Source organism: Crocodylus porosus, unplaced genomic scaffold, assembly GCF_001723895.1.
Source record: "Crocodylus porosus isolate Cpor-Errol unplaced genomic scaffold, CroPor_comp1, whole genome shotgun sequence".
NCBI lineage: Eukaryota > Metazoa > Chordata > Crocodylia > Crocodylidae > Crocodylus > Crocodylus porosus.
This window is the reverse complement of record NW_017728897.1, coordinates 995,895-1,008,493: the sequence shown is the minus strand read 5'-3', so window position 1 is coordinate 1,008,493 and position 12,599 is coordinate 995,895. Positions and strand designations below refer to the sequence as shown.

At 45.0% G+C, this 12,599-nt stretch overlaps 1 protein-coding gene across 1 annotated transcript in view; it reads left to right on the top strand.

Moving 5' to 3' along the window:
* DOCK5 (dedicator of cytokinesis 5) overlaps positions 1 to 12,599 on the top strand; it is a 127,812-nt gene that overhangs the window by 33,772 nt on the left and 81,441 nt on the right. The window contains exon 3 of the mRNA XM_019556563.1: positions 10,736 to 10,776. Coding sequence (XP_019412108.1) covers positions 10,736 to 10,776 — 41 coding nt within the window. The remainder of the gene's footprint in view (positions 1 to 10,735; positions 10,777 to 12,599) is intronic.

The following is a 12,599-nucleotide window of genomic DNA, read 5'->3' as shown; positions in this document are numbered from 1 at the left end:
GATCTGTGGTTGTAATGAATTGAATTTTTTCATCCCTCTGCTGAATGCAAATATTTTTTATTTGCTATTTTTGTGTTGCTTAAGTTGATTGCTGCATACTAATGACACTTCCTTTCTTAAAATCTTTTTTCCTGCTTGTGTCTGTTACTTCTCACTGCTGTGCTGATCCACCTAAAGTTTATTCCCATTGGCTCTGGTTAGGTAGTCCCAGTTGCGTTATGAAGAGGCAGGCTAGTATCTGTTCTGTCCTTCACATCCATAGGCTAAGTCTTGTGTTTTCGGATCCTCCTTAGTAGTGAGGATAGTTTAAATAGCAGGGAGAAAGTGGATTTTCCAGTGCAAGGTGCTGTTTCCAGATATGGTAAGTTAAAAATCCTTTTTGAACATGCTTGCACTGAGATCCCTTAGAAGAAAATAATTCCATCTTCTGCTGCACCTATCACACTGAAGTTATTTGCAAATTTAGCTGTACTGCTGAAAGGTGTAGTTATCTAGCTTTTTAGATAGCTTCCATCACTAGTATTTTAGACCCCTGTTCTTATTGTACATTGCTTGCTGGATGCTTGTCCCATTTAAATGGAAGGAAGGTCTACAGAGCATGTCACTAACCTCCTCTAACACTGGTTCAAGTCGAGATTAATACTTGAGCCTTTGGAATCAAGTTCTCTAACTGGGCTGCTGGGAACCAAATACAGGCCACTGACTGTTGTAAAGAATGCACTCACTTAATCCTCTGTCCATTTGGTGGGGTTTCTCTATCCTCCCCAAAAGCTGAATTGTCTTTCATGAATACAAGTTGTGATGAAAGCTCCACTAACAGCATTGGTTTATTTAAAACAAAAAACAGAGTACAAAACTCCCTTTGATATTTCTCCTGTGCAAGGCAAACTGCTTGCTTAGCGTTTTGCCAGTTGAACTCTTTCTACTTCTTTTTGACCTTGACATTGGAAACAGCCAGCCAGATCCTACATGTCAAAGCAGATTATGATGCTGAGGCTTGTGTTTACAGTGGTGTGTGTAGTAGTGGGGGCAAAGTGTAGCCAGCAATAGAACCAAATGGTGAACTGCTTTTGCAAAGAGCAGAGTAGCTCAGACCTAAAATTTGCCTTTACGAAGTTGCGTGTCTCCTACACATTTCAAAAAGAGTGTTTTTTACAAAGTGGCTCAATTATGTCATCTCCTCCTTGCCCCTTTCACAGGGAAGCTGTTGAGAATAGTCAGTGAGCCTTCAAATGTTATGTCCCATTGCCGGAAATGCCACAAGCTAGAGTTTCAATGGAGAGTGGAATGCAAGCTCTGTGGAGCAGGGACCATCTTAGTGTCTTGCAGTTCTGCAGCACTGAGGCATCAGTCTCATGACTAGGGTCTGGTTTAAATTGTGGGCCCAGCTCGTGGCAGGCAACTCCTTTAATCTTGGAGTTCCCCCCCATACCCAGCTGCTAATTGGTGGAGGGGCCCTGCCACCCCCACCACTTGCTCCTGATGGCTGGGAGGTGAAATATGGTTTTAAATATGTCACAATTTTTCCCGTGTGGGGGGAACTCCAGGATTAAAGGAACTGCCACACTGTAAGCTGGGGCTGCAATTTAAACCAGGGCCTACTCATGACTGAGTAGTATTGCAGTACAAATAAAAAGACTGAGGAAAATCATTCCAGGCATTTGTGAGACCTGGAGATTCCTAAAGAAGTTAACTACTTTGCATTGCTGTGTCCCTTCCCCTGCCTGCCCTCCCTGTAAAAGAAAAGAAAATCCAGCATAAAAATACCAAATTGGTTTGCTTTTTATTGTTGTGAGCTTTCTTGTGGCTTCTTTATGGCTGTATTTTTCTTTTCACTCCTGAACTTAACTTTGAACATCCTTGTTTCCAGACATGTGTTTCCTAGCCTGGTAATCACCAGACTTTTATAGCTGCAAAAGTCTTACTTTATTCTGAAGGGTTCACGTTCAATATAGTCCAGGTATTATCTCCCCAAGAATGAACAGACAAAGCTGCCCTAACATTTAAAACTACATCTCAGTGCTCAGCTGAAAGGAGTTCTTCTGGTGAACAGTAACATTCTTGAGAGCACTTAGGGTGGTGTTTCCAGGTCTTCCTAAAGGATCAGGGTGTTAAATTTCCGTTGAAGTAGATGGACTTTGGGAATCCAAACCCTAGGCACTTGAAAATAAGATCAGCATACTAATGAGAACCCATGAGTTAACAGAAAAGATACAAAATGTGTTGCAGATCTTTAGGGGTGCACCAATAGAGATTTTTGGGGCTGATACCGATAGCTGATTTTTAAGGAGGCTGGTACCAATCCGATTTCCAGTACTTGACCAGGCAGCTTGAAGAGCTGCATGCAGCTGGCAAGTCTGGTGTGGTGGAAGGGGTGTGGGGGGCAGATCAAGGTCCCTGCGATGAGGGAGGAGTCGGTTGGGGCTGGGGTAAGCACTGCCCAACTGGGGCAGGCATGGGATGAGGCTGCGGCTTGTCTAGGAGCTGCTGGTCTAGTGTTCACCCATTCATCCAGCTGCTCCCGCCGCTTGTCTGAGGGCATGGGGGAGGAGGGGCGTGTGACCCTGGATCTGCATAGGACAGGGCAGGCTGGGGCCAGGGCTGCATGGGGCTCTTTCTGCCCCGCTCTGCCTTGGCGGGACATCTGCCCCCAGATCTGCACATGCCCTCCTGGACGAGTGGTGGGAGCAGGTGAGTGCCGAACTAATGGGTCCCGGACAAGCAGCCCGCAGTGGCAGGAGCCATCCCTCCTCTCTCCGTGCCCACCTGCCTGCCCCAGCTGGGCTTGCCCCATCCCCTGTCCTAGCTCCATTCCTCCCTCACTATGGGGGCCTTGATCTGACCCCCCCCCACATCCCTTCCTCCCCCACCCCTTCCAGCACACCAGACTTGTGAGCTGCATACAGCTCTACAAGCTGCCTCGCTGTGCTCCTCACTGCCTACATGCTGCGCTGCAGCTGGGCGGACGCACAGGCATTTATCGGCCACATCAGGCTGATTTCTGATGCAATCAATTTTCTTTATATTGGTCCGATTTCGATATTGAACTGATGTATCTGCGCATTTACAAATCTTTATTTCTCCTCTTTCAGCCACAGAGACCTGGTATTTTTTCCTCCTGGCCTTGCTTCTTCCTCCTCTTGGTTAAAGGGCTAATGCCTAAGTGTATTCTCTCTCTTGCTGTATGTGGTGTGGGTTTCTATATTGGGCACGTACCTTGAAAGCTCTTTGTATTCCACATCTGGTGTTTTGGCTGGCTCCACTGTGTCTGAAAGCATTGAAATGCATGGTTTGTTTCTTGATTAGAAGACAGCAAGGTTGAAATTTGCACCGAGTTTCAATATTAACAATAAATGTTATCTTAATCTCCAACGGCTGGATAACTCTGAAGACATAACAGCCAAGTGATCGGAAGAGGCATGCGAGAAGAGAAAGCTGTGAAATCAAGTAAAGTGCAGTTGGTTCAGACAATATTGAGGTGCAGTTTTCTGCAGGCTGAGAGGGTGTACAACAAGGTGTTCCTTGCTAAGTCTTGCAAGAGAAAGGTGAGATGAAAGAGGGTAAACTATCAGACATGGGGTAGAGTATCATGCAAAGGGGATTTTGATCCTTTGTAAAATTAGTGGACTGGCTCTTGCACATCAAGGACAGGTGACCCTCAAGGGAAGTCATTGCTTGGACAAGACTGCAACAAGCTAAATGTGAGGTAGAGTAGATGAAGATGGAGTGCTGCTGTTGCTCTGCATTATTGTCTGCCAGTGATGAAAAGCAACTTTAAATTATAAGCAGATCCCCTGGAGTTGGCATAAACCCAGGTTAATCCTTGTTCCTGTCTGGACACTGAAGTAAAATGTCTGGCTCAACTTCTCTACTGCAATTCACACCTGTAGGGATTCAGTTTTTGATGTCATGGTATATCTTTCATTTAAGTGTTTTCTTCCCTCTTACTAAATGGATGTTCAGAAATAATAATGAGAATAAGAAATACTGATCTACTATAGAAATACTATATTGGGCAGGCCTGAAATAAGGTTATTGGAAAGCATTCTCCCTGACAATGGTGGTTAAAATCCACCTGGGAGGGGGGTGGGGGCAAGAGGTAATGCCATCTCAAATGGTTGATTTTAATTCATTGTGGGCATGTGTACATGAAGCATTTACTGCATAGCTGCCTAATTGGCTTCACAGTAAACATCTCAGTGTCTACATGTCTAGCACTATTAGGCCGCAGGAAACTAATTAACTTTACAGCAGGTTAATACTTGTAAGTACCATCTTGCTGCAGAATTTTTTTTGTGTGCAGTAACACATGTAGATGATGCCTTGGCTGGGTGGGTAATGAGGGCGCTTCAATGTGAGAGCTGCCTGCTGGCTAGCCCTGCATTGAAATACCCTCATGCCCCAACCAGCCTTTCTGCAGCATGTAGAGCCGGACAGGAGCAGCCCCAGGCTGGCAGGCTGACCGCTGGGGCTGCCTGCCAGCTGGGGCTGCTCCTCCCCAGCTCAACATGCTGCGGTCCTGGGCACACTTTCAAACAGTGTGCCCGGGAGCTATAAATTCTGATGCAATATGTACCAGAGTTCATTGCTTTAAATTAGTAGCACATGTAGACATGCCCACTGAGGACTTCAGTCCATACTGAGTCTACACAGCTCCAGGGGAGCTGCAGCAATGTAAGTGTGATGGTAGTCCTTTTGGTTAATGCACCAGACACTGAACTGGGGACCTCCAGAAGTGAAAGCTCCCTAGCTGGAACTGTAACAGGCGGATATGCTGTACCACTTAGGGAGGGAACCTGTGATGTACTTACCTGGGGGTTACACAATCCTGTAGTATAGGCAAGGCATTATTTGCTTGAAACTGGGATAATGCAAATTGTGGCTTATCACAACTTTGGCAGGCAGCACTGGAGAACAGCTGTAATCAGGACTGATACTCAGCACAGACAAGGCCTAAATTGGTATGTTCAGTGATTGTGTCATTGCTTGCACTGAGACTGATCTTGGAGGATTTGTGTTCTGTCTTGCTCTGCCTTTAAGTAGAACTCAGTGCAGACTGGCTTATTCATTAACTGTGAGGCATCAGCAAGGAGCGAGTCTCCTTGCAGAATTCCCCCCCTTGTTGAAAGTGTAAGAGTGATATTGTAGCTTTGATGGTCCAGAAAGCGTGTGAGTGGCAAGGATTTCTTAGGGTGATAAGTTTTATTGGACCAACTATGTAGTTGGCATGAAGTTGGACAAACTTTTGAATGTGAGACTTGAGAAAGATGAGCTTTCGAGTGTCAGACATTCTAATTTTATCCCAGCTACATAGTTGGTTCAGTAAAGGATACTACCCTAAGAAATCCTTGCACCCTTTTGAAATAAACTCCTCACTCTGAAATGTACACTTTAGTCAGGCTAGGTGTTTTGGATTTGGCATTCCACTATAAATCATAAATTTAAGTTTTTTCATGTCTGTTCTGTATGGGTAGCTTGCTGCGCAACAGTGTGTGCTTTTTGAGTGGAACAGTGTTTCCCTTTTGTTGGCTACCATTGGCCAACAGAGAGAACTGATTAAATGTGTCATATGTTCCACTGTTCATCCAGTGGTAATAAGAGGTAAGTGGCTCCCTTGCAGCTGCAGTGTGAGGTTCCTTTCCAAGTGACTTGTGCTTTTTCAGAACTTTTGCAGACTTCTTCAATGCAAAACTTCATTTTAGCTCAGGGAATCGTAGAATCACTGAGTCAGAAGGGACCTAGACAGATCATCAAGTCCGACCCCCTGCCATGGGCAGGAAGGAGCACTGGGGGTGGGAGGGGTCACAAGACCCCAGCCAGGTGCCTATCCAGTCTCCTCTTGAAGATTTCCAGGGAAGGTGAGAGCACCACCTCTCTGGGAAGCCTATTCCAGGCTCTGGCCACCCTTACCATGAAGTAGTTCTTCCTAATATCTAACCTAAACCTGTCCTCCCTCAGCTTGTGGCCATTGTTCCTGGTGACCCCAAGGGGGGCCCTGGTGAACAGACTTTCCCTGAGTCCCTGCTGCTGGCCCCTGATAAGGTTGTGGCAGCCACAAGATTCCCCCCCCCCCGGTCTCCTCTTGCGGAGACTGAAGAGATTCAGGTCCCTCAGCCTCTCCTCATAGGGCTGGCCACAGAGGCCCTCAACCATATGAGTGGCCTTCTCTGGACCCTCTCCAGGTTCTCCACGTCCCTCCTGAAGTGTGGCGCCCAGCACTGGACACGGGACTCCAGCTGCGGCCTGAGCAGTGCCGCATAGAGGGGGAGCAAGACCTCTCTGGACCTGTTGATGCAGGACAGGGTGCGGTTGGCTCTGCCTGTTGCTTCATCAGGGACACGGAGGCAAAGAACTTGTTGACGAGTTCTGCCTTCTCTCGCGCCTCCATCACCAACTGCCCTGCCCCGTAGGGGTCCAATGTTACCCTGAGACTTCTTCTTGCTACCTATATATTTGAAGAAGGACTTTTTGTTATCCTTAATCCCAGAAGCTAATCTAAACTCCAGTGCTGCTTTAGTCTTCCTTGCCAAATCCCTCCAAGCTCGGGTCAGGGAGGTGTACTCCTCCTTTGTCCCTGCCCCCTGCTTCCACCGCCAGTACGCTTTTTTTCTTTGCCCTCAGGCCAGCCTGGATATCCGCACTCAGCCATGAAGGTTTCTTGGACCCTTTTCCTACCTTTCTGCAGAGAGGAATTGTGTCCTGCTGCGCCCCAAGGATAGCCTCCTTGAGGAAGGACCACCTTTCCTGGACCCCCAGACTAGCTACTCCCTGGGCTCCGAGTGCCTCCCTGACTACTGCCCTGTGCACAGCGAAGTTGGCTTTCCTAAAGTCAAGCGTTTGCACTGTGCTAGTTACCCTCCCCACCTTTCTCTGAATAGCAAACTGGATCATTTCATGATCACTGTCCCCTAGCCTCCCTTGTACTAGCACGTCCCCCACCAGGTCATCCCCAGATCCAGTATGGCATTTCCCCTAGTGGGGACGAGTACCTCCTGCATGAGGTGCAGGTCCTGGACTCGCATCAGGAGCCTTCGTGAGTGGCTCGACCTAACCGACTGTTCCTCCCAGTTGATGTTGGGGTAATTCATATCCCCCATGACCACAACATCCTTTGCATGGACCACCTCCCCCAGCTGCCTGGAGAATCCCAGATCCAGCTCTTCCTCCTGATGTGGCCTGTAGTAAACCCCTACCGCCAGATTCCTTTCCCCCCCCGGCCTCCTTGAAGTTTGACCCACAGGGTCTCAGTTAAGCCTTCCTCTGGTCCCATTTAGAAGGTAGAACTGGAATACTGTTCCTTAACATAGAGTGCAACCCCCCCACACTTTTTTTCCCCTTCCTGTCTCTTCTAAACAACCTATAGCCCTCTATGTCTACTGCCCAGTCCAAAGTTTCATCCCACCATGTCTCCACTAGGCCAACCAGGTCAATTTTACTACTTGCAAGCAGGAGAGCAAGCTCCTCCTCCTTGTTCCCCATGGTTCTTGCATTAGTGAAGAAACACCTTAATCTCCCTGCGGGAGCCCTGGGCACCCCCCTCCCTGAGAGACAACTGGTCCCTTGGTATATACCTGAGCTCTTACCTGGGCAGGTCCTACATCTGGTTGAGTTTTCTCTTGCTCCTGTGGATCCCCATCCCCTGACAAACTTAGTTTAAAGCCTGCCGGAGGAGGTCAACTAGCCTGTAAGAAAACAAACTCTTACCTTTGGGGGAGAGATGGAGACCATCACGTCCCAGGACGCCTTCTGCTCTGAAGCGCGGGTCGTGGTCCAGGAAGCCAAATCCGGTGTGACGACACCAACTCCAGAGGCGCCAGTTCACCTCGTGGATGCCACTGCCACTGACGGCCTCCGCTAACCGGGAGGAGGGACGAAAAGAGCACCTGGGCCCCCAACTCTCTAAGCTTGGACCCCAGAGCCACGTAGTCATCCGTGATCTGGTCCGGACTACTCCAGGCCGCATCATTGGAATGCTAGCCAGAAGATGGGGGAGGGGGGCGGGCCAAGGCAGTTGCATGCATTCACTAATTTCTATCCTTTGTGCAGTCTATTCTCTATTCAGTTGCTTCTGCCATCTATGGAAAATTACGGATGGCAGGAGAGCGAGCGAACATGTTAGTTCAGCTGTGGAGAGGTGGCCCAATAATTTCACGCAGATACAAACTATACTGCATGTTGCCTATGTTCTGCTTTTGTTTCAATCATTTCTTCTTTAAAGAAAAAAGCTGTAACTTCCTTACTGCAGTGCCATATAGTGATAGGCATTGTAGTACACTGGAAAAGAGGGGAACAGTGCACTGTTTTAGAGAAGAAAGAAGCTCTTGTGGTTAAGGCCCTTGTGGTTAAAACTTACATCTGTCTCTGCCCAAGGTGTCTCGGTGTGACCTTGGGTAAACCAGTTCATCTCCCTGGCCCTCAATAGGTGTTCTGTAGTCTGAATGTATCCTCCACATTGGCACGTGATTTTAGCATCTTTAGAGTATACTCACAATTGCATTCCCCACAGCGTGAGGAAATTGGACTTTAAAAGCGTATTCTGAATGAGCAGGATAGACGGAATACAGCTTTTTATAATATAATGCACATAGGCTATTCCTTCAGTGATTTCAAAGTGCTTTAGAAAATCAGGTTAATACCAATCTGCTTATTTTTAAAGATGGGAAAATAGTGGCATAGAAAGGTTAAAGGTCGGTGCCAAAGCAAACTCAGGTTGCTGGAAAGCATCTCATGGACTTAAGGAGCTTAGGACAAGACAATAAATAACTTGCAGTAGACCATTGAATGAATTACTGAAAGAGCCAAGCAGAGAACTGAAATAGTTTCATTCCAGATCTAATCCACAATGAATTTATAATCCCATCAATATCCTGCAGAAAGAATAGTATCTTTTCCCAACCCCAGGGGCTTGTGGGAAGAGGGAGATGCTGTGAGTGCAAAGGTTGATTTTTATAGCTACTAGGGAGACTTCTGACATTTGAGCTTCTCTAAAGGTTAGGAGTAGAGTCTTGTCATACAAGACTGTAGTAGAAATGTGTCCCAGCCAAATGTAAAACTCTGCCTGTATGCATCCTACCACTTTTTTCCCTTTCTGTTGTTACCAACTAATCCCCCAACCTTGTGTTGATTTTTTTTTTTTTTTTTTTTTTTTTTTTTCCCCCGCCCCCTTGTTTTTGTCTGTGCATATATCAGAGTGCAAGATTCTTAGGGCAGTAGCATTATCATCTATTTGAGTACCATTGTTGCAAGGTAGATAACAATACTGCACAATCTTTTCTGCAAGACAGTATTCAGCACTGGTGTGACTGTTAAGAGCCGAGGAAGCAGAATGAGTTGACCTTTGTAATGGTATTTTTTTTTTTTTTTTAAGTACGAAGAAAAGGCAAATTTGTTCAGCCTATCCCAAAAGCGTACAGCCAGTGATGCAAGGTCTTCAGGTCAATGTTTAAAGAAACCGGATCTTCAGGTCAATGTTTAAAGAAACCGGATCTTCAAGTGTGTGCTGTTTTAATTTGTGGCATATTGGCATCTAGAGGCCCACCGCTGTTTTGGGCCTTTACACTTGGAAATGAACAAAAGCTAGCGGGATGTCATTCCTGCCCTGAAAGCCTTGCAAACTTAAATCAACAAGACAAATGGTGGGGAAGAAAGTAAATGGTGTAATCACAAGTTTGCAGGTGAGAGGAAAAATGCACGAAGTGAAGCAGCTTGCTCTGGGTTGATGAGGGAATCTGTTTAGGAGTGGTATTGCAACCCAGATCCCGCCAGTTCCAGTTCTGTCCCAAAAGGCCACCCTTATACTCCAGTGAGCTTAGTTGTCCAGCTGCTAGGTAAGGCTCACTTTGGGCAGCTGACAGAATACACTAATTCATTCATACTCTTGCATTCCAGTGACCTTGAAATCAAAATGTTGGCTGAACCCCAAATACCGAAGAAGGAAGAAATGTTCTGCCAGAAGTGATATACTTCTGGTCTGCAAGAACACAGCTATTACTCTGTAACTTATGCTTTACTGAACCTTGTCGCAAAGTCAATAAAGAGAAATAATATCTACATCTGAGGCAAACAGTTCTCTTGTCCTTGTCTCTTAAAATTACGATGTTCTACGAATTTCTCTTTCAGCCTGCCTTAAAAGGAATCTTGTGTGAGAAGCAGTTTGTATAGCCTAAAGTTTGAGAACAGTCTACATGGAGAATTGAGTTAAAGTGCAGTTGAGAAGAAGGGTAGTTTGGTCTTGGAAGATGTGTGTTCAGATCCCAATTCTATAGATTCACTATGTGACCAGTTCTCTCCATGTTTCTGTTTCCTCTTTGTCAAATGTAAGAATATATCTGTTGTTTAACCCTTTTACATTTGGGCTGCTTAGCTAACAGCTTTCTGAGATAGAGGTAGTCTTTTGCAATATAGATGTACTGAACCCAACATAAGAGAGATGTTCCAACTTGGGATCTCTAAATGCATCCCTAATAGGAAATAATAAATATTGCTGAAAAACTGTTCCAGCTAATGGGCCAAGCCCATTTCATAATAGGAAAAGACATTCTTATGACATGATGTGTTATAGGGCCAAATATCACTGACCATGTTCACATTTAGTGTCATTAGAGTCAGATGAGTAACACTAGCAGAATTTGGTGACAGATTAAATGTGCTGAGACTGGGGATGGGTGGTGCTAACAGTTCTGAATGTTGAATTACTGTATGTGAAGAATCATATATTTTTGTTGTCTCCTGACAGGTTGGTACAGAGGATACACACTCAGAAATAAATCTAAAAAGGTATGGCTTAATATTTTTAGTAATAGTGGTTTTTAAATTTAACTTTTCTGGAATTTGTCTAGTGCTGCCAGGAGCTAGGTTCCTGTGATAATTCTCTTGTGAATGCTGTTCAGGACTCCTGGTTAATGTGTTCCAATATGTTGTTTTTTCTAGCAATAGAAGTGAATGTTTGTGCCAAATTCGACAGAATCACTACCATGGCAAGTAGAGCATGCTACACATTCAGTTGTTGGTGCTGTACAAATGGACCACAAAAATGTTCCATGTATTTTGTAGAATATCTTTGCGAATGGTTTCCTGCTTTATGGTGCTATAAGTTGGCTGAACGTGTAGTACTGTTACTATTTATGGTGCAATTAACACATTTGTTGCACCATGAATGTATGTGCTGTATGTGTATGTGCAGTGTGCATGCACCTTTAAAAGTTCATTGCAGCTCTACAGGTATTGTCCCATTTAATCAAAAGGAATATATTTTCAAGTTCTAAGATTCTCTTAAATATCCCCACGTAAAACTGTTTCTCTGCCTAGGCAGTGAGTTAGTTCTGTACTAATCTATCAAACATTCATTACCTATGATAATGGGTGAATTTCTAGAGTGGTGGTTCTCAGTTGTCTTAGACTTGCGATGCCCTTCAAACTGCCAGCTTATAATCAAAAAAGAACAAGTGAAAACTACAGGAAAATAATAGAACAATTCGTCTTCTGTTGTAAAGAACTCGGACCGCAACAGGGCAGAATATTTTTAACATTGTGGATTCCAATTTGAAATCTCTATTTTATCGTGTGAACTTTGTACATATAACAGTACTAACATTTTGTGGTACCCCATGGCACCATTGAATTGTTGTCAAGGAATTGTGAAGTGCTATGGTACCTTGACTGAGAATCACTGGTCTAGAGACTCACGATTAATGTGATTGGGAAGATTTTATAGTGTTTCACAGTGGCAGGTAAATATCATTGGAATGGAGCATGTAGGTCCATTGTGGAAAAGGGGATAGGGCAGAGATCAGAGATCCAGGAATTTATGCATCAAAACCTAATCCCTGATCTTTTCCACCTTGTAAGCTACCCACGGTTTTAAAGTCAGAATATTCTCTGGCTTCCTTGGGAATGTTTGTCTATTGATTTGCTGACTTGTGTGCAAAGTGGTTCTTGGTTTGTCTTATAAAAGCAATTGCACAAGGACTTGAGTGTCTGTTATTAGTCCTGGGAGGATTAAGTGTTTAGTGCTTAGAAGGCTTTGCTCCATGGAGCAAAATGCATGATTTAGGCTGTACTATATCTGTATGCATTGTGCCTAATATTGCTGTTTGTTTTTTTTATATTACTGACTGGACATCAGGTAGTGGCTCAACAATATGGTCATTTGTTCCAGAGGTACTGTAAAGTTGACCAGTTCAGTCTGGCTGAAGTTAGGGGAATGAGTTTATCAGGCTTAGTTGCAGTTTTTAAATAAAAGGTAACATCAGACTGAAGTCTGACCTATATTGATCAGTCCCTATAGGAGCTACACATTTAGGGAATAATGCTTCTCTGTAGAAGACCTCTTGGCAGTGTCACTTCCACAGCCCAGTTTGGCAAGGTTTGGCAGTACTGAGCAACAGGGTATGACCAATTTCTGTGCATTGCAGAGCCCAGGAGCTCCATATATCCATGAACAGTTGGAATTTATGTAGGTTAGTGATTGATAGGTGCTAAAACAGCAGATCCCATCTCAATGCAAATTCACTGAAGTGAGGCGGGAGTAGCACCAAACTGCTGTACCCTCTACTACCTAATCAACAGGGATCCTAGTGTTTTCTGATTTAAAAAATGAC